The following is a 25,142-nucleotide window of genomic DNA, read 5'->3' as shown; positions in this document are numbered from 1 at the left end:
TTTGCACCAAAATTCAACTTGAAGTTTCATGTAAACCAGTCAATAGAACTACCAATGTTCTTTCAAAACCCTTCCAGCTTGGGAGAAAAAAGTCTGCATACACTAGATGTACGCAGAGCTGTCATGTTCTACATGGAAAGAACTAGACCACTGAGAAAGACTAATCAGTTCTTTGTCTCTGTGGCAGCAGGAAGAGAAGGAGATGCAATCTCAAAGTCCACTATATCTAGATGGATTGTTCAATGCATCACTCTCTGTTACACACTTGCTAAGAGAGAACTACCCTTCAAGCCAAGAGCACATTCCACTCGAGGCACTGGGGCTTCCATATCGTTCATTGCAAATGTTCCCCTTGAGTCCATCTGCAAAGCGGCTACCTGGAGTTCTGTGCACACCTTTACAAAACACTACTGTCTAGATGCACACTCTAGATCTGACTCCCAGGTGGGACAGGCAGTATTAAGACATCTTTTCTCTACTGTTCCTTCTCATAACCCACCGCCAACTCCGGGTACTGCTCGCTAGTCTATGCACAGCATGTGATTCTAAGCAGATTAACAAACATCAGAAGACAATGCATTACTTACCGTAAAAGCATTTCTGATGGTTGTATCTGCTTAGATTCACATGCGCCCATCCTTCCTCCCCGCTCGGATGGAAGGAACATAGACATCTTCTACATCTCGCTCTCTCTTTTCTGTACTCACTCACGTATAGAAGGCTCCCTCAGGGCAGAAAAATTACAAACAGAGGGACCCCGACGCGTGAGGGATTGTGGGTACAACGCACGTCACTATAGGGATAGTGTTACAGACACGCCTTGTCGACGTCCCCTTTTCGACTACGAAAAACAAAATGCAATACTCCGCAGTGACCACTGGATGTCGGACCTATGCACAGCATGTGAATCTAAGCAGATACAACCATCAGAAATGCTTTTACGGTAAGTAATGCATTGTCATATATATATATATAGAGAGAGATATATATACATATATATTTATATATTTTTAAATTACTGATGATTCACAGTCTGATGACAGGGAATATTCAAGCATGTGAATCTATGAACGATCCAATGCTGGAGAAAAGCCTATGCCAAAGGGGTCTAGAAGCCGAAGCAGAGAAGGGTACCAATCCAAAAAGGGTCTGGGACCCAAGACCCCAAGACGAAGAAAGAAACTAATCAGGAGGGTCTGGCACCCGACAAGGGGAATGTCTGGCAGGATAGTGAACCGGGTGTCATTCCTGAGGAACTGGGAACCACACCCAATAACAAATTGCCCCTGGGATCATCATTATAGTCACAGTACCAGGCAGGGTAGTAGGTATACTGTGAACACAGTGAACACTGGAGATCCTAAATAGCTTGAGAAAGGGATGGGGAAGGGAGATACGCCCCTTGGTCTTAAGAACATTGTTGAACCAGCCAAGAGAAGGGAGTCATTCTCTTGGCATCCTAAGGAGCTTTGAGGAAGACCAGGGGAAGGGAGACATACCCTTTGGTCTTGATGAACATTGTGGAAAGAACTAAGAGGGGAAAGTGTCCTCTTGGCTTTGTGAACATCTGTTAAAGGAGAAGAAAGACACTTGACCATTGAGAAACTAAAGAAGTGTCAGGGGGAGGGAGTCATCCATGCAACGCTGTGAAGATACAATACCTTTGTTTTGTGTGTGTTTTGCTGGAATACACACAAATAAAAAAATTGAGTCTTTTGATTTACATTCCTGGAGAAGAACAATTTTGTTTTCTTCACCCAGAACTGAACTTTGGATTGTTGTCCAGAAGAAGGGAGCCAGTCTTCTGGACCAAGAAGACCACCTCTCTTTCTTAGTTGAGTTTATAGTGTAAGTGATGGAATTACGCTTTTGATACAGGACAGTAGACTCTTTGCTTCAGACTGACACCCTGACAATTTCCTTAGTATTAGTTGAAGCAAGGAACACCCCCCTTAGAACTAGGGTCAGGTAAGGTTTTCTCTTGTATTTGTTCACTAATAAGTCTATATCAAAAAGCATGCCATCTGTGTGCCTGTCCCCTACTTCTAGAGCCTTACACTAAGTTCTTTAGTGGCTTTATCCATACTAGGCATGGCTGTCCACCTGCAGGCCCATCCCAATAACGCCTAACCTCCTTTCATAAGAAAATTGTAAATCATAGTGCCCAACTCATCACAATTTGAGTTTTACAGCCTATAGAGAAATTACAAGTCAAGCTTCCAAATGCACTGTGCAACTAAAAACCGCGTTTTCAAATATTGGAGAAGAGATTTTTGCCTCTCTTCCTCCCACAGAGATGGTGCCCATGTGTTTGTGCTCATACTAGTGGGCGGAACTGCTGCCTTGGAAATGATCGACCATTGCTTGCTACTTGGCTTTCTAGCAACGGCCCGAATCATAAGAACGGGCCTTACTTGGTTCACATCTTTCCTGAAAAATGTCATCCACCAAGTCCGACTACACTTACTTTTATCCAACTGTCATCGATGCCGTAGGTGGTTACTTCCCCATTAACCTGCAGCAGCAATCGCGCTACTGAAGCCAAGTGGTGGTCTTCCTGAAATATGCCCACATTAATGTTCCAGATCAGCCTCTGCTTCAGTGGATTGAAAACAGAGACACTGCTCTTTGACTCAGTAGAGCCATCACTTCTCCATTCCCATTGGTTAGACACACTACACCCTACCCTCCCCCCACCCTTGCGTCAACAGAAACTATGTCACATGGAAGTACAAAGTAAATGTCAATCACCAAAATTGTGTTTCACCATCTGTCTGTCTGCTAAGTAGGCTTGTCCACTTACTGCAGCTACCCAAAGTACCCATCCTACCTCTCACTGTCACATCATCTGGCGTAGACTGATGTAATGTGTTATAACACACTGATTACAACAAAAACACTTAGAGCACCAGTGTTTCCCGAAACACACAACTCAGCTAATCTACCATATCATTTGTGCACTGAGGGTACTTTACTGACTTTGAACAAGGTGAAATAGCAGTGTAAAAAATCTGTAGTACCATGTAAGCCAATGCAAAGCCTGAAGATGGCTTCCATGAGCGGTGTTGGTGATAGGAAAGATTTCTCTTTTGTCAATTTTCCCTCATAGTTCTCTAGACCCCCAAACATTTTGCTTTTGTTTTTGAACTTGTCAAGACTTTTTACAGGGAAATGAAGCCTTCAGCTTCACTCCCCTGGCCGTTTGCTCATTTTGTTATTGGGGAAACTATCTGTCCTTCCGACTATAAGTACTGGGAAACTATGTTTTTCACTTTTGTAAATTTTAAACATTGCGCACAGCATCTTACCATGAAGTGCAATAGGGATACTTTTGTATAACCTTAGTCCTTTCCACTTTGGACTGTTTACTTTTATATGTGCCTGAAGACAAGCTGGTGCCAGCAATGATATTTTTACAATGTTTGTTATTTATAGTGTGCACATTCGCATTTGCTGCATATAGCTACTAAACGTGGCTAGTGCCCTAAAATGGCCGGGCAACAAGATGTTTGCTTGTTCTTTGGCCATATTGTTGTTTGGCCGCCTTCTTGCCTTGCTGGGTCAGGAAATCCCATATAAGGTCAAGCACTTGCCTGGGAAAGCTGCTGCTTTCGCAGGCTTGTGATAACTTTGTGTGTGCATGGCTCAGGAAGTGGGAGGGACTGTCTGGTCCCATTCCACATTCCTGAAGTCAGAGAGTATAGGTGTGGAGCATGAGTGAAACTAATAGTTGTCGCTGATTGGACAACGACTGGCTGTTTGAATAGTGCATATCCTTACCATTGGTGGGTTTGGAACTTGCTTCCAAGCTGGATTTTGGATAAGAGGAGGAAACCTGCAGCCATCTCTTCAGATCAGCATTGGAGTCAAGAATCCCTCATAGAAGAACACAGCTGACTGAAGATCCGAAGAAGACTAATGAAGAGGCCCAGCATCCCATCCTGCATCTGGTCTAGTGAAGCCCTGACGGACTACCTGATATGTGAAGGCCCTGTGTGGTACTTCAACCCCTGGATTGGTGGGACCAACCAGTCTTGATGTGTTCTTGATGATCCAGCTGTCCTGAGCTTTTGGAAATGTCCTTTGACCACATGTTGGACTGACCAGCTCTCCAGTGGGCTACATCGCAAGAACTGTTGTGCGTTTGCAGCTGGAACTTGGCTTGTGGTGTAACTCGCCTTCCTGCCGATTTTCAACCTCGCAGCGTCAAGCGATGCTGCTCTGGAAGGTATTCTTCAACCACAATTGGAAGGACACCTGCCGTGATTTGTGTGCAGTGGCTGTCGCTGGAGCTCGCCTTCCCCCATCCTGTGAAGTGCCCTGAAGATGTCTACGTTGGATCAATCTGCATTTCTTCATCACCAAAGGATGCACTCTGCTCCCGGGCCCAACCAGAAGAATCCTTGCACCGGCAGCTCTTGTTCACCTCGGAACCAACGGTGAGTAATCAACCTCCAGTGACCCATCACCCACTGCCCCACCCCAGTCGACCCATCCAGTCACCTGGGAAAATCGGAGTTGGGGGGGGGGGTGTTAAGTAAATGTAAAGCATTTGTCTCCCCCTGTCCTCCGTAGGATAACATTCGAACAAGTCTCTTTGTACCTTCCATTCCTCTGCTTTTTGGTTGTTGCACCTGAGCAGTGAAATCTGAATGATAACACGTTTTACTTACCAGTAACTTTGGTACATCTCTTCTTTTCAACAATCACAACACAAGTACTTTACTTGCATCAGATACATTATGGGGAGAAGCATTGTGACTTTTGGCAAGGCCCCACTGTTCATAGGGATTGGAATTTGGACACTAGGGCATATTTCTTGTGAGTTGATTCCATCTTACTAAATCACTTACCTTCTTTTATTGATATAAGTCTTTTAATGCATTTTAAGAACCTGTGGTACCTGTCTATATGTGTGTCACGCTCACCTGGTCTCCACGGGGGCGTGCTCGTGTGCGAAGGAAGATGTCTGCACTGGTGTTGTTCTGCTTAATGAGGGCCTGCTTGCGTCTTCCCTTCTGTCTTGCCTCAGGAGATGTTCGTCTTGTCTATTATATGGGTGAGCTCTCTGTCCTGCACACTCTCTGGCAGGGGCGCGGTTACTTTGTAGTTCCTGGATTGAGTTACTTCACTGACCCGATGGAGGTTGCTGAAGTGGATGGGCCGGAGTAAGCAGGTAAGTCTCTATTCCAATAACTCCTTGAAATAGCTGCCTTAAGTCCTTGCATGCAAGATATCTAATGTTCGTTTTCTTGTCTTTCAGGTGCGGCACAAAAGCGGTTTTCGGATGATGGATGACTCTCCTGACAATGATGTGCAGGATTCTTGCCGGTAAGTAGAGCGCTGTGCGAGATGCGCTAATAGTTCGCTTTATTTTAGCCTTCTTGTTGTCTGCGACTAACCTGCTTTGTCTTTTCTGTTTGGCAGGTGCGGCGCTTTTCCAGGAAAAAGATGGAAGGTCCGACTGACGGTGTCGAGATGCAGCGCGATGCAGAATGATGGAGAACTGCTCGCTGGAGTTCCTGGAGGAGGCCGAGTCAGGTGCGTCGCTACCCGAGAGCGTACCTTCTGTTCTGATCTTCCACAGATTCGGCGGCCCTTGGATAAGCGTAAAGGCGAGGCCCGGATGTTCTGCAGGTAAGGCCTTCAATGCGTGAACAACTCTTGTTCTTCTATTTTCACAGGTGCCGATGGATAGAAGACTCTGGACGGGCGTGGCAGAAAGGAAGCAAGAACTGACACAGTGAGCGTTACGCTGCAGGAGTGCAGATTAACGCGAAGCGTGTTCAGTTTGCAAGGTGCAGTTTAAATAGCCTTGCAAATAGTTCCGGGAAAATAGTCCCCTTCATCATATCCTGTCTCTCTGGTAAAGTAGTCCCAAGCAGCACTCTGTACTGAATGGGCTCAGCATCTCAGAGCCAAATAAATGGACCATGTATTTAACACTTACCATGAGCCTGGCGCCCATGTGAGCCTAGCTGGGGCCTGGGAAGTCCCAAAGGAAGCCAGGGCTCGCGGGTTTCAGGGTTCTGGGGGCATGCACCATGACAGTGTTGTGCGATATTATCACCTGCTTGTTTCATTTTTTAGTGTGCGTTTGAAGCCTAGAATAAATATAGTATTTGTTTACATTTCTGTCTAAATCTAATTATTGTGTGCTTCAATGTGTATGCTCATTGTGGACCCCTGAACCTCCTCACACTCTCCTGAGAATAGCCTTGAATGCTCTCCATTGCTACCTTGATTGGGTTTCAGCTAACCCCTCAGAGTTCTCCTAAAATCTGTCTACCAAGACAGATTCTAGAAATCCATCTTAACAGTTGGTATCTGCCCAACAAGATATTCATGATTTGGAGGCAGATGCAGTGCATCCAAAGCTAAATCCTCTGAGCCTTACATACACAACCCCTTACATTAGTGGAACTTCATTGAATTAATTGGTATTGAAATTAGGACATATTATAGGACGGCGATCGCGATACTATAGTTAAATTGAGTATCAGGTTCCATAGGAAACCTGGAAATTGAATTGCTAACAACTTTTGATTTGCATGACGGATTTGGCTGATATTTTGCAAAAGAAAGTTTGTCACAACAACCTCACCCATCACCCACCGCTGTCCCCAGACTGGAAAATGTGTGGAAAGGTAGGTTAAAAAATGAAAAAGTGATTCAGAAAGAAAAATAATGCATTTTTCGGCCTATTCCCTTTCATTTGCCCATAAAGGAAAATCTGAAATTTCTGCACAGCACACAGCAAAAACAACTGAATGGAATTGGACCAAGTACGAACCAACATGGGCACGAAACATTGACTCACTTTCCGGGAGGGGTCTGGGGTTATTCCGTCCAGTAGTTGTTAAACTATTTGACAGAGAACGTGTGCCCCTTTCTCCCAAATTTATAGCTATATCTCCAATGGTGCTTTGCAGCAGGGAGGTTTTTCAGAAATAAAAAAGCTGTTATCTTTTTTTGTGTTCGATTTGAGAGATAACCACAGTTATAACTGGTATCACCGAGATTAGCCAAAAAAACAAAAGTAACAAAAAATGTCATTTGGAGGATGTAAAAGGATGAAATGGCATCAGGCTAGAGGTGGGGAGGGAGAAAGAGTACACCATGAGAAATTGGGGTGTTGGGGTGGGGGCTGCGGACAAAGTTCAGGGCTCAAACATTTTCATATAACCAGAGTTATACTGGGGGATAACCGCAGTTATAGTAGAGAATGGGATTGAGAACAAAAGTGCATCACATGAAACACTGAGTGTTGGGAGGAATGTGAGAGGGCCAGTGAGGGGGAAAGGACTTGAACGGAGTGAGGGTAGCATAGCATGAAGAGGGGGAACTTGGTGAGTGACTGAGGGGGGGTGGGAGGGACAGGGAAGGGTTATGGATTTTGCACGTTTTTTATGGATAACCACAGTTATTTGTGGGTGTTTACTGATAAAGTGTTATTTGTAGTACATTTCTAATATAATTGTGCTTATGGGAAACACTTTTCTTTTTAAAAAGAGAGTTAAAAAATGAATAATACAAAAAAGTTGAATTTTACAGCTACCTTGAGGTGGGGTAATGGGTGTGGCCGAAGGATATGGCTACTGGGTTACTTTAAGGAACCAAATGGTGCAATATGGAAAGCGGTCACAGTTGATGGCCATGGCTGGTGGGCTCCTACAAAACCTATTGGGGCAACATGTCAAGGGGTGCAATATGAAAAGTGGACATAGACCTCGGCCGTGGCCACTGGCCATGGCTAGTGTCCCCAAAAGAAACCTAGTGGTGTGACCAGGGTCTTCAAGCATGGCTAGTTGGCCCGTTTACGAAACCTATTCGAGCAATATGGAGAGTGGCCACGGCTGAAGGCCGGGGCCAATGGTCATGGGCGAAAGCCATAGCTAGTGGTCCTATTTAGGAAACCTATTGGAGCAATATGTAGAGTGGCCATGGCTGAAGGCTTTGGGTACTGGCCATGGTCGAAGGTCATGGCTAGAGGGACTAGAAGAAACCTTTTGGGGCAACATGTAAATGGGCCACAGCCTAAGTCCGGGGCCAATGGTCATTATCGAAGGAAATGGCTAGTGAGTAAGAAAGAAACGTAGTGAGATTTTAAATATACAGTGGGCACGGCTAAAGTCTGTGCTCAGTTTCCAGGACTGAAGCCAATCTTTTCTATTTCCTTGGCTACTTACCGGCATCTAGGAGTTATGGTGTACCCATATCCCATGTTCATTCCAAAATTTGTATCCACCCTTTCTGATTGCAGAGTTTGATGTGGGATTTCATATTAATGCAGATGATGCCAAGGTTTTTGTCCCTATTGCATATTCGAATTTGTCTACCCCTCCCTCATTTAATGCCATATATAAAAGAGTCAGGAACCCCGAACAGTGAGGCGCCGAGAGTATCTGAGATAAACCTAAAGAGAGAGTGAGATTTCCTGCCTCTTAGTTGTCATTCTGTATAGCTTGCTCACAGTCGCACACTCTCATAAACTCCCTTTGCCCATACTTAGAATACAAACGCACAAGGGCCCCTTAAGATACAGCAGGGGGGTTTCCTGCAGTGGAGGATGGGAAACATAGCTTGAATCTACAGAGGGAGAAACCAGGAAGAGATAAGTAAGACACTCAAACCCCAAAGATTGTGAGTGACTGAGACTATATACAGAGAAGGGATTCTTAAATTGAGGATTATGAACCCCAGAAATGTTTTTAAACCTCACAGACTTTTTGTTAAACCCAGATACTTAATTGTGCACAGAGACGTGACTAGAATTTGAAAGAGATGATATCCCTTTAATGAGTAGTGTTTTTATTTGTTTTCTCTTTGCGTCAACATCATATCGATTTATGTATAGAAATTATGTATTGCGTGTTGCAATATTTGTCTACCTTGTCATGCCAATAAATTACCTTGTATTGTGTTTATTATTATTTTGTAAACCACTACCCCCGTTCCCCAACTAACTGACTCCCGTCCCATTCTACTAGCACGGTTACCGTACACACATCATCCCCACACCTGGCAGCTTTATCTTTTAGCACCATCCGCACCACTTTAACAATGGCAGATCTGCAAAGATCTCATTGCACGTTCTGTTACATCTTTAGTTTTATCACAAAATCCCTCCACGTTACCGGGTCTCCCTTTGCCTCAGTAGTATCATCTAATAGTTCTTGGCTTTACCCTTTTGGATAAACATATACCCAAGTGTCACTGCCACAAACCACATAAAATTATAATTAAATTAAATTGTACCGACACTTAGGACTTGGTAATTCTGGGCTGCAGTTAATTCCACAGTCTTCCCAACTGCCTTCCTCCTGCCACACTAACCTAGAATCACCCTGCTTTTCTTGCAGAGCCGTTTTGAATGCATCTACCAAAATGTCCAGGAAGTGCTATGCAAGACCACTTTAGCTTGCATTACACTGCAACTCTGAAAATGCTTCGCATATGTGGACAGTGTAGTTCTTCATTCCCATTTGCTGTTGTCTGAGGAATATTATTTTACAAGCTGCTTGGGTGAAATAGTCGATTAGTGGAAGCTGCTGAGGAGGGCAGAACACTTCACATACTGGTGCACCAGCCACCACTACATGTTGGTGCTTCAGAACAAAGACTCTAAGCAGGGCTAGCAAAATCTACTAGCCCACTAGCATTGGCGAGTAGTTTTTATGCAGAGCAAGTACCATTTTCATGATACGCGACCTTGCTGGGTAGTATGGGGATGTTAAACACTTATTTTTTATTAACTGAAAACACACGTTTCACTGTGCCTGCTTGACAACATTGCACCAAATATGAAGTGTGCTTATGGCGACATGCACCATTTTACGAAAAGCACTGGTAAATATTTTGTCACCAGTCACATTGGGGCAAGTGTATTTGTCTTAGGTCGAGTATGTAAACTAAGGAACTCCCCCTGCTGGTCTAGTCTGGAATTTGCAAGGCCTGCCAATGTTTTCCCAGCAAGAGGTGAAAACTTTTTTTTTTTATTTCATTGAGTTTTTACAAACTTTTTGAAAACTTTAACTTATTAAAGTACAACTAGACGACAAACTTTCTCTTAGCTTAGCGCAAGTGGACCTTGGCATATCTCCATTAGGGAAATTCATCTAATTCCCGTTTATTTCTGCATTCTTTGAACCTTCCATCATCAGATCTATGTATATATAATAAGTGGCCTTCTTGTTAAATGACTTCACTATTCGCCAAGTCAATCGTTTGCGGTTATCTTATCCTCACAATATGGAGATGTCGCCTCCAACCGAATTTGCATTTGATCAAGGAATCTCATCATTGCAATCAGCAGGGATTTACTTTCGCCAATGTGAAGCTGTATCCACCATTCTTCTGGACTATACGACAGGACTTGAATCCTCTCCTTCCTTAAGCAGTTTTCTCGTTGAACTTTAAGTTTGGAGCAGCGCAGGACCAGATGTTTTAAATTTTCGTCTTCCTCTGTACAGAACCTACATTTAGAGTTTTCAGCCGAAATCTTCCTTCGATGGATTAAGATCTCTTTGGTTTCATAGATGTTTAGGCGAAATTTTAGGTACAGTCTTCGTAATCGTTTACACGGTGATAGCGTTAGATATTTCGCGAGTGTGTTGCATCTTTTGGCTTCAGGTGGAGTGTTTAGCATACATTTTTGAGAAGATCTTTTTTCATTGATTTCGATCCAGTCCCAGTCTAGTAGTTTTCGTTTTACTAGATCTGGATTCTGCCATAAAGTATCTTCGTCTGAACCCAATTGTGCTAGAATCTCTTTGCACTGACGCTTCCACTCACACAATGCTGATTTTCCTTGTACTTTGTCTTCTATCAAGAATTTAACAGAGGGTAAATTTGCCTCTTCGTGTGTCTTCCTGAACAGAGCCAGTTTGTTCCAGGTGATTCTCGTGTTAAAACTTTTGGGAAACAATTATTTTTTAATTACTTTCATTTGAATTACTCTGTTTGGGCATTTGAGTTATTTATATTTTCAGAGGCTTGTGGATCTGCTTAGATCACATGCTATGCATAGGCCGACATCTAGTTGTAGCATTAGAGCATTACCTTTTTTGTTTTTCGAAACTAGCAAAAGAGAAGTCGACAGGGTGTGCCAGTAATACTATCCCTAGTGTGATGTCCCCTGTACCCATGGTTCTTCACACGTCGAGGTCCTTCATATTGTTTTTTTCTGCCATCATAGTCCGACCTAAATTGCGAAGTTCCTTCTTCTGGCTAACGCCATTACTTATACAAAGTTTAAGATTTAGACTTTCTTTCTGTCCTTTTGACGACCGTACACAGCAAGATCTCTGGCGACGGCTTTCGAGGACAAGACCATTCGTCGACGACAACGACTCCTGTCTCGACAAACTTTGTCTGCCGCCTACCTAGGCTTCAACGGGCCTCAGCCCTGCACATTAGGGAGAGTGGGGGGAGATAATTCATCTCATTTAGAGAATGCCTGTTGCCCTATACGTCCCTTTTCCCCGCCTGTTTGCCATCTTTCCACACTATGGAAAACACTTGATTTAAATTCTGTTCTTTCTGTAACAGGAAGTTTCCCTGGATTTATTCACACAGGGTGTGTAACCTCTGCCTTCCTAGGGATCGTCCCGAAAAACAGTGCAAGTCCTGCAGACTGTTTCGGCCAAAAACTTTAAACGACCGGAAAACTAAACGCTGGGCCCACATGCCATGCTGGCCGAGGGCACCGTGGATGCTGAGGGAGCCTCCAGTGATGCAGCATCAGCGTCCCAAGTAACACTGAGGGCGATCGGGACCCGATGGATTCCCGTGTGTGAGCCCCCGACTCCAAAAGGCAGGCCGGCGGTTCTGCTACAGAGACAACACACAGCGGCTCAGGCCCTCTCACTGCACGCCACACTAAATACACCCCCCCCCATGGTCGAACATGCGTCGAAAGAGACGCCAACGTCCCCTGCTAAAAATTCAAAAATGAGGGAACTCATTAAAAAACACATCTGACACTCTCCTCAAAGGAAAGATGTCGAAAAAATCCAAATCTTCGAAGCCCCTATCCTCAAAATCAAAGGTTTCAAAAGATAAGGAACACTCTGTCCCTAGGTAGACCCTCTCAGAGGTCATGCACCACAAACAGTCCCCTGCTACAGAGCCTTTGCCTGTACCTGCTCCCACAGTGTTTCCAAGCTCCTCCCAATGGACCGTGGAAAGGTTTTATACGGTTATGAGGAGAATGTCTAGTTTTGTTGATTTTTTTTTTTTGATCAACACCCAGATCAACTTACAATCTCCAGGGGTCCGCTCAAGGTGAAGCAGCTAACGAGCAGCCCAACGCCAAAAGAGCCTGTCTGGATGTAACACAACCTAGTACCTTTACCTACCAAGATGTGTCAGATGACCTATACTATTATGACACTACACGTTTGTAAAACCCTGGCTCATTAGCAGACCAAGGGGACATGGAGGAAATGGAGACCAATACTATGACGATGATGACAATGTGATGACAGTGATGTATACATCATTCAATCTTCAGACCATATCGGCCAACCAGTGGCCGATTTCCCTGTGGATAACCAGCTGAAATATAATCTTATTTTAAAAGCTGCAGAACACTATAAAATCGTTGCCCAGGAAGCACAAGTCGATAAAGACTTTGTAGAGGACATCCACGGGGATAAGAGATCTGTAGCACAGTTCATTCCACTTATCCAATCCGTCCATATTCCCATTCCACCTTTTCTACTTACCCCCAATCTGACAAGGGCAGTCAACCCTCACATTGAGAAAATGTTTAGACCAGCCCCATCACACCCATTGTCCATTAGGGGGCAGCTAAATCCTGACTTCTAGTGACCACCACAAGGAAGAGAGCGGGCACACCTTTAGCCTCTGCTGAAGCCGCTCATGGCAAGGAGAGCTAAACGATTTACACCCTAGGCAGGAAAATAGCTTCCTCCGCTGCTTACCGAGGATGGGCAACAACAGTACGCTACTGTTGAGTTATAATTGCCACAAGTGGGACGAGATCTCGCAACAGATAGATTTGGCCCCAGAACCCCTAAAGACACATCTCTTACAAACAGTAGCTGAAGGTAGATAGGTGGCGAGCTGCATCCTGAAGAATAATCTAGACGCAGCCGGCAATGCAGGGTGGCTTGTTGCCGAGGGTACCCTCATCAAACGCCATGCATGGCTACATCAATCAGGTTTCAAGCTAGAGACCCAAGCCAGCCTTTTGAATATGCCTATCGAGCCTAACGCCTTATTTGGTAAAGCGACCGAGGACACACTGAAACGTGCTAAAGAGGAATATGACACCCGTAAAATCACTGGGACAATTCACAAACCCTTTGTGCAGAGAGGCAGTTTTAATGCATGCCGTTGTAGAGGACAAAACCACCAGTGGTCCTCCAACTACAACCAAGGTGGGCAGAATTCATCCTGGGGTTCCTCGCAGGGCCAGTCCTCCCAACAACATTTTCAGCAGGGCCATAGAAGGTCCAGAAGTAGAGGCAGGTACTCCTCCTCCAGAGGAGGCTACACCCCACCAAAGCAATGACCACCCACTACAGGTCCCCTCCCAAGCCTCTCCAGTAGGCCGTATTTCTCATTTTACCCAGGCATGGGAGGGGATCACATCAGACAAGTGGGTACTTTCCACCGTGGCGGGAGGCTATTGCATAGAACTCATACAAACACCACTCGCCAAGACAAAGACAAATGACGCAGGAGGAACAGCGCATCCAGCTCGAAGAGGTGAAAGCACTGCTGCTAAAAGATGCCATAGAAATCGTCCCGGCAAACCAGGTAAACGAGGGTATCTATTCAATGTACTTCCTTGTGTCAAAGAAAGACCTGACAATGCGCCCTGTCCTAGACCTGCGCCCTGCAAACATTTATGTCAAGACTCAGACATTCTGCATGCCACCGCTACAAGAAGTAATCCGACTGCTGAAACAGGGGATTACATGGCAACCTTGGACATGAAAGATGCATACTTTCAAATTTCAATGTTCCCAGCGCACAGAAAATACCTGCGCTTCAAAATAACAAATCAACACTACCAATTCAAGGTGCTACCCTTCGGCATAGCCTCCACTCCAAGGGTATTCACCAAGGTATTAGCAGTAGTGGTCCTACGCAGAGAATCAATCCCAGTGTACCCTTATCTGGAAGACTGGCTAATAACAGGGGAATACCCTTGAATTTGCAAGCAAAATACCCAAAGGACAATCAATATTCTGTTCCAATTGGGATTCTCAATCAACGAAAAAAGTAAAGTCTTGTTCGAAGCAAAACCAAACTGTTCTTAGCAGCTATCATAAAGACAGAAGAGGGGCTAGTTGTCCTCTCAAACGAAAGAGTACAAAACATACTGCTGCAAATACCTCAGTATCTAGCCGGCCGCCAAATAACGGTACGCGAAGCATTGCGCTTGCTTGGGATGATGGCTTCATGCATTTGCCTGGTTCCACAGGCACGGTTGGACATGCGCCCAATACAAGAGTGGTTAGTAAAACAGTGGTCTCAGGGAAGCGGTTAGTGGGACGATCTAGTGGTTGCTTCGCTAACCCTAGTTCAAGCGCTAAGCTGGTGGACAAAGAAAAATCTGCTAAAGGGAAAACACTTTCACAATCCTACAGTACACGCAATTGTTTCAGAGCCCATTACCTCCACCACACAGCGCTAGGGGTGTCACGGTATTAGTTTTATGACGGTACAATAACCTTCTTGCCAAATGACGGTATATCATGGTTATCGCGGTATAGCAGGTGGAGTTAACTAATCTTAAAAAATATTTTCTAAAAGGTCATACATTGTCAGATTTATCATCACAAACAAAACCAGGCACCCAGGACCAGAATTGGGCTTTTCAACATACTTTCCACTGAAATGCCACCCCTTGCTTCCACCAAACACAAACACACGTGTGGAGAGGAGAGGCAGAGGGGAGCCCTGCTGCGACTGGCAAAGGAAACTGAATAGCTTTTCTTAAGTGGTCATTTTGGCTTTTAGCCCCCCCACTGGCTACTGGTGAAGATGGACATGTTGCTATCTTGATAACCTGCATGCCAAAGATCAATGGAATCTGATGGTAGTATACGCTTGTGCGCATACACACACACACGCACACACGCACTCTCTCTTTACATTACAGCCTTCAGTTTACTTGTGGGCCAAAAGGTGTTCAGTAATCACGGACATGTTACACTTTGGCAAGGCAGCAGAGAATACCCACAGAGATGAGTACATTTTGCACTGTGACTTATTATATGTAAATTCAATGATGGAACCAGGGAAATCCCCCATTGTCATATGTTGAGAAAACATTATCCATTATAAACATATAAACCCCAAACCGCCAACCCAATGTAAACACTTTTCCTTCTTGGCACTGTATTTATTCTTCCTATTGCTAACATATTGATTTTGTGTCAGGCACGTGTGGTTTATCGAATGGCATTTAAAACTGCTCCAATTGAAACAACTTGGCAGACGGCACATCCAACAGTGCAAGACCAAGACTGCGCAGCACTTGCTTACTGCAGCCTTTCCAAATCAGATTGAAAAGCACACTTAACGGTATGAACGGTATACCGGTATAAACAATGTGACAGTTATTATTGTTCAATTAAGTGGTTCACGGTATCTTTAACGGTATACCGTAATACCGTTACATCCCTACACAGCGCATGGCCTGTGGACACAGATCACAGCCCAGAATCACATACGTCTTTTGGAGCTGCTAGCAGTGCTCAAAGCCCTACAGGCCTTTCAAGTGCATCTAACAGGTCAAACAGTACAAGTCCTCACAGACTGCACCACTGCCATGTTTACATAAACATGCAGCAAGGCACACACTCTCCAAGTCTATCCAGGCTAGCCCAAAGAATTTGGAAGTGGGCACTCCAGCGGAACATGTTCCTAGTATCTCAACACTTTCCAGGGGAACTCAATTCTCTAGCAGACTCGTGAAGCAGAGATCCCCTACCCGAAGAACACGAGTGGCAACTCAACAGAGACATTTTAAACCATATCTTTTCCCTCTGGGGCTATCCGACTTTAGACTTGTTCGCCACAAGCCTAAATGCACAATACCCAGACTTCGCATTCAGGTTTCCCCAACACAGATCCACGGGGAACGCCCTGTGGATAAGCTGGTCAGGTAAATTTGCTTAAGCTTTTCCCCCACACGCGCTCCTGAGCAGAATAGTACCCAAGATGCACCAGGAACAAGTAACTCATCCTGGTGGCTCCAATGTGGGCAAGACAACCTTGATTGCTACATCTGCGCAAATGGGCGATGTGAGCACCAATCAACCACCCGTGCCCCTTGAACATGCTCACACAACATGGGGAACAACGTTACACCCACATCCTCAGTCTATGAAGTTAGCAGCTTGGCTCCTGAAGTCATAGTTTGGTCATGTAAAACTACCCCAAAGGTGTATGGAAATCCTCAAGGAGGCACATAAACCAAACACCAGACACTGTTTCGTAATATGGTGCCAGTCAAAAAATGTAATCCCTATTGAACGTACCCCATCACACATTCTTCATTGCATGCTCCACTTACTAGACTCCGGCCTAGTATTCAAGTCAATCAAGGTTCACCTAACGGCTCTATTTGCATACTCCACTTCTCAGAACAAGGTGTCCTGGTGGCAAGTCCCTGTTGTTAAGGCTTTCAACGGAAGGAGTAAAGAGACTTGCCTCCCACCCCCCATTTAAAACCCGCCATCAGGGTGGGATCTCAATGTGGTACTTGCAAAGCTCATAGGTCCTCCCTTTGAGCCTATGCACAAATCCGGGCTTAAACACCTTACATGCAAAACAGATTCTTTGGTGGCCATCACCTCCATATGAAGAGTCAGTGATCTACAATCTTTGTCAGTGCAGGATCCTTTCTTTGTTATCCTCAAAGACAAGTTAGTACTAAGAACACATCCTAGGTTTTCACCTAAATTCATATCCAAGTCCCATGTTAACCAATCCATTGAACTACCCGCTTTCTTTCTAAAGCCTTCAAACTCAGCTGAGAAAAACCTCCATACACTGGACGTAAGGAGGGTTGTTCTTTACTATGTAAACAAGACAAAACCGCTAAGAAAAACACATCAACTCTTTGTCTCTATTGCATCTGGCAGGAAAGGTGAAAGTAAAAAAAACGCCATCTCCAAATGGTTAGTGAAATGCATACAGCTCTGCTATTCCCTATCAAGCAAAACTCTGTCTTTCACACCAAGAGCTCACACTACCAGAGATACAGGAGCTACTTTGGCTTTCATTGCAAATGTCCCTCTAGATGCCATTTACAAAGCAGCTACATGGAGTTCCATACATACCTTTTACTCAGCATTACTGCATCGACACACATTCTAAAGCAGATTCACAGGTGGGGCAAGCAGTGCTAAAACATCTATTTACCGCTGTACCTTCTCACAACCCACCTCCTTCTCCAGATACTGCTCGCTAGTCTATGCATAGCATGTGATCTAAGCAGATCCACATGCCTCAGAAGGGATACATTACTCACCGTAATCGTATTTCTGATGCTTGCATGTGCATATATTCACTAGCGCCCACCCTCCCTTCTCCGTGGGAGTAGATGGTGCATAGATGTTTTCAGGCTTTACCTACTCTATCTGCTTTATTACATCTGTACTCAGGCTACATTTCATGCTACCTCATGTCAGAAACAAATCAATCTGAGGGACCTCGACGTCGGAAGGACCGTGGGTACAGGGGACGTCACACTAGGGATAGTATTACTGGCACGCCCTGTCGATGGCCCTTTTTTGAGTTTTGAAAACAAAACATGTAATCCTATGCGGCTACCACTACCTGTCGGCCTATGCATAGCATGTAAATCTAAGCAAATACAAGCATCAGAAATACGATTACGGTGAGTAAAGTATCCCATATATACATATAGTTCAGTTTGTTTGTACCGTGTTAGCCAAGGGTTGACTAGAATATTGAGCTAGAAGAAAACGAGTCGGTACCTTAATTAGGCTAACAAAGTCATTTATTTTGCATATTTGTGAGCTTTTGTGGAATGTCTGCACTTCCTCAGGCAGAGATTAAATGAAGCATTTGAAAAACAAAACAGCGTTACAGATTTCATAGCCCCTCCTGCAGATACCCCAGTATCTGTGCCTGTCTGTACCTGATTTGTAGTTTTGCTCAGAAAGGCATGTGGATGTTCAACTACCCCACATATTGCAATCTTCAAGGCCTAAATGGTACACTGTGTTAAATAGGACAAAGTGGAGAGCAGGGAAAAGAAATGAAAAAACAGCCCACCCTGTTAGTGTGCTCTCAGGGAGGCAGGAGGGTTTGGTTAGGTGCCAGTCATTGAATGTGCAGTCCAGTTCAAGCCTGGTATATCAGGCCAGTCCCTTTAGAAGATCAGTGGTAGCACAATCAACATCATATCAGGCTTGTGCCTCTAGAGGTCTGAAAGAGGGGATATGCAGCCAGTTTATGTGTTAGGCCTGTGACCAAGGAGCCCATTGTGGTAACTTTGTGTTAAGTACTGTATCGTGATTGTGTTACATCCCAACCAACAATGTATTGCCTTATAGAGGCTGGTGAAGTGCTTGTTGAATATCTGTGAATGGCTTTGGAATAAATTATGGAAAGTGTTAGGTCTGGGTTTTGTGATCCCTGTATCTCTATCAGTGAAAAAGGTGAACATCTTTTAGTTGGAATAGTGACTCATGTTCAAGCCCCCTGTCAGTGTATTGAAAATGTGCATGCATTTGAATTCATAGGTCTTTCTGGCTTTGTCAGTCCTGAAATTACTATTGTGCTGACTTTTTGTTCTGATCCACTACTCTCCCCAGTGAAGCCTAAATGCACAGCCCTACGGTACCACTGAAAACTATTTTGGGTAACTTAAGACATTATCTGAAAACTCGGTCTGGCACAGTCTTACCTTGTTTCTGGAAATGCGGCTGATATTGAATAGGATTTGAACATTTTAGACAATATGTTAGCCTATACAATCTTGGCTGTCATGCCAGTTATAAAATGTTTAGTGAATTATTTGTACTAGGGGATGAATCTGGCCCTTGTCTCCCAAGCCCATTTTAATTCCAGTTTCAGAAAGCATTATGTTTTTAAAGGCAACAATGGAGTATTTGCCTGAAAGCCTTCATGTGGTCTTTCTGTCATTTCCAGGAAATGGAGGATCCTTCAGACCCAGGCACAGCTGTGCAGCTGGTGGGGCTGAACGAAGAAGGGATGCTCGTGGTCCACGAGGAAGTATTGAAGACGTGTTTGCAGGCAGAGGAGGTGAAGAACCGCCCTGTTTGTATGATCGCCATCATTGGCGAGCAGCGGAAGGGGAAGTCCTTCCTGCTGAACTACCTCTTGAGGAAACTGAGGAGTCTGGTGAGAAATGAGTGGGTACAAGAAAAATGGGGTAGGGGATCAGTGGTCCTCAAAGAGTAACTACATTGTGAGGAAACTATACGAATACAGACTGCGTGTTGGGTGTAGGGATATCCTTCCTTAAGCATCTTTTATCTGATAGGAATTGAGAGAGGGTGAATGAGAGAAGCTGTATTAGGGAATGCTGGGGTGGCGCTTGCCTGCTGCACTGTGTAATAAAGAGACTGGTGAGAATCAAAGGGGGGAAAAGGCAGAGATAAAGAGGGAAACGTTAAGAGTCTGTGCATGCCAGTGACTTGTGCCCCATGAAAGCCTGTGAGATCCCTCATCGAAGCCAATGCTAGAGGGAAGGTGGAGTTGACTATGAACATCACCAAAGTCAACGAACACCAGCCTCCACTGGAGATAAAACATGAGATAAGGCCAAGACACCTATGGGGAAAACTGTGTGCTCCATCATGGGAACTGTGAGCTTTAGGATAAGAGACAAGTATCAATGAGTGACTGCTTCCTGCTAACGAAACAATGGCCTGTCTACACTCGGCCGTAGGCAACTAATAAGACTGTTCACTCTGTCCTAGGGGACCAATGCCAAGAGAAGACTATAAGCTTCATCTGAGAGCAGCAACTCCAAGCCAAGACTATGAGCTTAGTCATAGAGAACCATGGACATGAGCATATATTATGTGCCCGCGAACCTTCAGAGTGTGTTACGTATATAGAAATAGAGGGTTCTAGTGCTGCCTTGCCTATCTACACTCATTCATTTGGTAGTTGCACTTGGAAATCTTGACTGACGATTAATCTGCTCATAAAGCAGTAGATCTAGCGGATGCAATAGGCAAAGGGGATTTAAATATATTTGGTTGCTGCCATCTAAAATCCAGCGGCTACTTAACAGCTTATTTTAGTGAATGTTTTATTTTAATCTCACTATCACAGGAAATAGACTCTTATATTGCTGCTGGTAAGGTCTGTTACCTGAAAAGGGATTTTAATAATCTAGAGCTTTGTGTCACTCTGATCCAATGACTCTTCTTCCAGTCTGTACTCTGGCAAAAATCAATGGTAAATCATAGCAGTCACGTTTTAATTTAAAGATGGTGCTGTTACAGTTTATCTGTTTGTTGTGCTCAGCCTCTTTCTTGATGTCGGAGAGGTAAGTGACTGCCTCCTGAGACTGACTATGGTGTCACTCACCTATCTTTTGCTTAGGGAAACCAGAGAGTATCTCCTGAGCTCTGGTGTCAATGTCCACCACCCCTGAAACATACATAGATGAGATCACCTCTGGTCTCACTGTCCACACTACTGGGTTGCCTGTAAACTGCTTTACTCTTATTATTACCGTCATTCACTTCCTTTGTCCTCTAAAGTCGAGCTTCTGCCCTGCTCCCCCCTCACCCCCCATTGAAACTGCTCTTCTCACTGTCACTAATATCTTGGCCTCTGAACCCTACTCTAAACAATCTTCTCTTATTGTACACAAGCTGCCAGAAGCGTTTCACAGGAATGTCTATTTTCTATGCCTTCCTCTCCGCTCTGACTCTTCCCTCACTTGTCTTTTCTTTTATCTATCTTGTTGATCTTATTCTGTCTCCTTAGCAGCCATGCCTTCTTCTCCTCTTCTCCTTTGTTTCATTGTTCACCAGGGTTCTGTCCTAGGACCTTTGCATTCCCTCCTTTGCCCCATCTAAGCTCCTCTTTCGACCTGCCTTGTTTCTTCCATTCAGATGATTATCAAACCTTTGTGTTTATATCCTCTTTTTCTTGGACTCTTCATTTTGCCATCTCTAACTGTCCCTCAACCCTCAATCTATGGATAACTTCTCACTATCTTCACCTTTATGCTGCTCTATTTTTTGTTGATGCTCTTTCCCCTCTGCAGCTCAACCTCAAGGCCTTTTCATGCTTCTGTCCACTGCACATGACTCCCTTTTCCTACTCTTCTTCAGTCTTGTTTTCTTTACATTGTGTTCTGATATAGTCTTACACACCATATCTTTCCTTTCTCATGGACATACAACCTGTCATTAATCGCTACTAACTGTTCAATCTTTGTGCAGCAGTTTGGCATAAACACTAGATAAATAAAATAATAATACTTATTTATTTATTTACTATACATTCAGCCGAAAGGCTTTGTATATACAACAAATACATTTACACAAAATACACAAGCTAAATTACAAATGCATGTACATTTAAAGCTCAGTAAGCATACTAAAAACACCAGATTAAAACATTCTTCATATTTAACACATAACATCTGAACCTTTCAGTTTACGAATATTACATGCAGGATTACATAAAACATTACTAAAACCATGTAAAAAGCCATCGAATCAAGGTAGGATTGGACATTACATAAAATCGTTAAAATTTTGTCTATTTTCACTTCACACAACCCAACAAATATTTAGCGATTAGGAGGCTAACACGCTACTAAATTCATTATTTCCACACATTTCCAATAGAATTTCACTAGATAGAAGATCAAATTGTGGTCACATCCGTTTAAAAACAAGGACCACACAAAGGTGAGATCATCAACATCTGCACCATTTGTCATACGCAAACTCTCACAAAATATAAGCAGATGTTCAAGTGTTAAAGTGGCCTCCGTGCCACATAGCCTACAGAGTCGGGAGTTCCTCGGAATTCCTAATCGGCACCTTGTGTCATGAGTGCAACACTGATGTTGATTTTAAGTCTTGTGTATTGTCTAGCAGTAGAGGCATTAGGGTAGGCATTTAAGTGGGTTTGGCTACACGGGTGATAATATACTCACAGAAAGAGGTAGTGTTGCGCCCGGTAAACAGATTCACTAGATATGGTTCTTTGCTGTGCTGCAGCAGTTTAGATTTTAGGCGAGCCTTGATCACATACATTGCCCCAGTCACTGTGAGGCCACAACATCCCTCTTGCCATTTAGTGTGAAGAATAATAATACTGCACGGTGATCATTTCCTGGAGTCTCCTTTGGTGTCCCTCTCTTATCCTATGTGGTAAGCAAGTGAGTATCTCCTGAGGTTGCCTCTTTTCTCACTCCACACTCTCCCATGTTAATAAAGTCAGGTGAGAATGCTCCAGATGTCAACCTCTTCTCACCAACAATAAGCATTTTATTATCTCTTGCGCTGTCTGCTCCACTAGGTGACCACTCTCCCTTTAGCTCTTGTGTTAATCTGTTAATCATTTCCTGCAGGAGACGGGTGACATATCCTGGATGGGCGAAGATGACCAAGTCCTCGACGGCTTTGAATGGAGAGCAGGCATCCAACGCACCACCAAAGGAGTGTGGATCTGGAAGAAGCCCTTTTTCATCAACAGCAACAGCGAAGAGGTACAATGAGGAACTACCTCTCGGATAGCTGTTAAATATTCTCCTGGTGTGGACTATCCACAGCATTAATATACAGAGTCTGTGAAGTGCATAGTAGCCTTTTACCTTGCATTTGGCCACATTGGTCAGTTTGAGGATGGAGGGACATCCCCCTGCTTATGCCATCTCATACTCTAGCTACTCTCTTTTTGCACTTGACCAACAGCCGTGCATCTTTGTTACGCCTTGGTGCGGATAGCTTGTACAATATTCTATGACAAGAGTCTGGCTGGACATCCATGCATTGATACAATAACGTAGTTACAGTCACTGGTTATTGCCAGTGATAGTAATGATAAATCTAATGGTTGGTTAAAATACTACTACCTGTAGCATGGGACGGGGAGCGGGGCAGGGAGGGGGGGGGGCAGGGTGGGGGGGGTGGTGTGTGTGTGTGCGTGTGTGTGTGTGTGTGGTTGGGTGGGTGAAATGGTTCCTGGGGCATTAACAAAGGGGCATGGGTTTACTTAAGCCACACGTCAGTAAGGTGAGAGGTGAAAGAACCAGAGCATGCCATGTTAGCGCGAGAATAGCAAAAGCGAAAAACACAGATGGAGGGGAACAGAGATGCATGGCGGTTGGAACAACCAGGAGGAGTACAAGAGTTTTGAGACCATAGACAGGTATCTACAGAGGGGTTCCTGGGGATTTCCTGTCATACCATCCCTTCTTAACATGCAGAAGTACCCACAATACCCATTGATGCATAAGTCCTGCGATGAATCCAATGAAGTCATCACGGAATCCCCGGCGGGAACCTCCACCCAAGTGGCAACCAATACATGGCACTTCTTGCCCACCACATTGCCCCAACGTTCAGTGCTATGCGGACGACACTTAGCTCATTTTGTTCAGGCCCCCTTCTGCCATCTCTTCTCCTTCTCTTATCTCTGACTGTTTGCCTGCTATCCAGGAGTGGTGTGCTGCCAACGATCAATGCCTTAATGTCAGTAAAACTGAGATTCTCCTAATCGGCACACCTGCTCCCTCCTTTCCTGTCGCTCTCTGGCCGGCCTCTCTTGGCCCTCTTCCTTCTCCCACCTGTGAGGCTAGAAAACCTCAGGGTCATCTTCAACTCCACTCTAACCTTCCCTCCTCACATCTCTGACATCTCTAAGAAGTCACACTACCAGCTGCACCTCGTCAGAGGTATTCTCCCTTTCCTCTTCTTCTCCCAGAATCTCACTGTCTCCAGAGCTCTGGTTCTCTCTAGGCTGGACTACTGTAAAGGCCTCCTTTTAAATCTGCCTGCTTCTACTCTCCGCCCTCTGCAACTCATCCAGAACAGGACTCTGAGACTTGTCCTTGGCCTCAAGCCCAGGTATTGTATCACTCCAGTACTGAAATCTCTGCTCTGGCTCCCAGTGGCTGCAAGGATTAAGTTCAAAATGCTCTGCATTGTCCACAAGGCCTTCTCAATACCGCCAACTCAGTCTTCCTAAATGTCTTCCTTTTCTTCGCTCATCTGCCTCCAACTCCTCAGGGTTAGTCGCTTCTCCAAGCAATGGGTTGGTGGTAGATCTTTCTTTGGCTGGCGCCTCCCTCTGGAACAGCCTTGTTGCCTTCCTGAAACTTGAGGAGAACCATCTCCGGTTCCGGAAGCACTTCAAGACCTTCCTCTTTGCTTTCTCTCCCCCTCTCCCCTGCTGAACTCCTGACTGAAACTGCACTGGTCACCTGGCTACCCTGTGATCTCTGGCCCAGGTCCCCTCCCCCACCAGCTGCACTCCTACACTGCCTCCCGGGCAACCCCTGCACTTGGGAGCTGTTTCCGTATCCCTGCAGTCCCCAACAGCCCTTGACACTTGCCACAAGCTGGCCACACCTTTACCTACTATTTTAATTTATTTTATTTATTTTTACTGTTGATCCTATATGTTACACTGACCCCTCCCTCTAAACACCCCCCGCACTTTCCCCCATCCCCTGCACTTGCGCATTCTCGATGTCACCTGGCCTAGTAAGATCGTTGTCTCTATCTTCCCTGTTGCCCCTCCCTTGCCTCGTCATGCTTTGAAACACTTGTGTGTAGGCACGTTATAAATGCCATATCATATCATATCATCATATCATGTGGCCAGGGCAAGGGAGCTGCTACCTGATCCTGTGGACGGTTTTATGAGGGAGGATCACATCTGAGCAGACAACTACCGGGGAAATGTCCTGACTTTATTGAATGAGACACAGTAGTTCCCCTTTTCCCTTGAGGAAGAACCTCTGTGACCTAGAACTTAATGGCCTATTGTCAGCTAATGGTTCCCCCCTGTAGAGGAAGTCGAGAAACCTTTTCTCTACACTACTCTGGTCAGGCCCCCACCTTTGACCCAAACACCCACAACTCACACATAACACCTTTTGTTTCTAATGGGTCTTTATG

At 44.7% G+C, this 25,142-nt stretch overlaps 1 protein-coding gene across 4 annotated transcripts in view; it reads left to right on the top strand.

Moving 5' to 3' along the window:
* RNF112 (ring finger protein 112) overlaps positions 1–25,142 on the top strand; it is a 680,823-nt gene that overhangs the window by 220,886 nt on the left and 434,795 nt on the right. For all 4 annotated transcript variants that reach the window (XM_069651835.1, XM_069651833.1, XM_069651834.1 and 1 more), the window contains 2 exons: positions 19,168–19,380; positions 22,589–22,726. In XM_069651835.1, the coding sequence (XP_069507936.1) occupies positions 19,168–19,380; positions 22,589–22,726 (351 nt within the window). The remainder of the gene's footprint in view (positions 1–19,167; positions 19,381–22,588; positions 22,727–25,142) is intronic.

The sequence above is a fragment of the Ambystoma mexicanum genome, chromosome 3p (assembly GCF_040938575.1).
Source record: "Ambystoma mexicanum isolate Mex_15411 chromosome 3p, UKY_AmexF1_1, whole genome shotgun sequence".
Classification (NCBI taxonomy): Eukaryota; Metazoa; Chordata; class Amphibia; order Caudata; family Ambystomatidae; genus Ambystoma; species Ambystoma mexicanum.
This window is presented reverse-complemented; position numbering and strand designations above follow the sequence as displayed.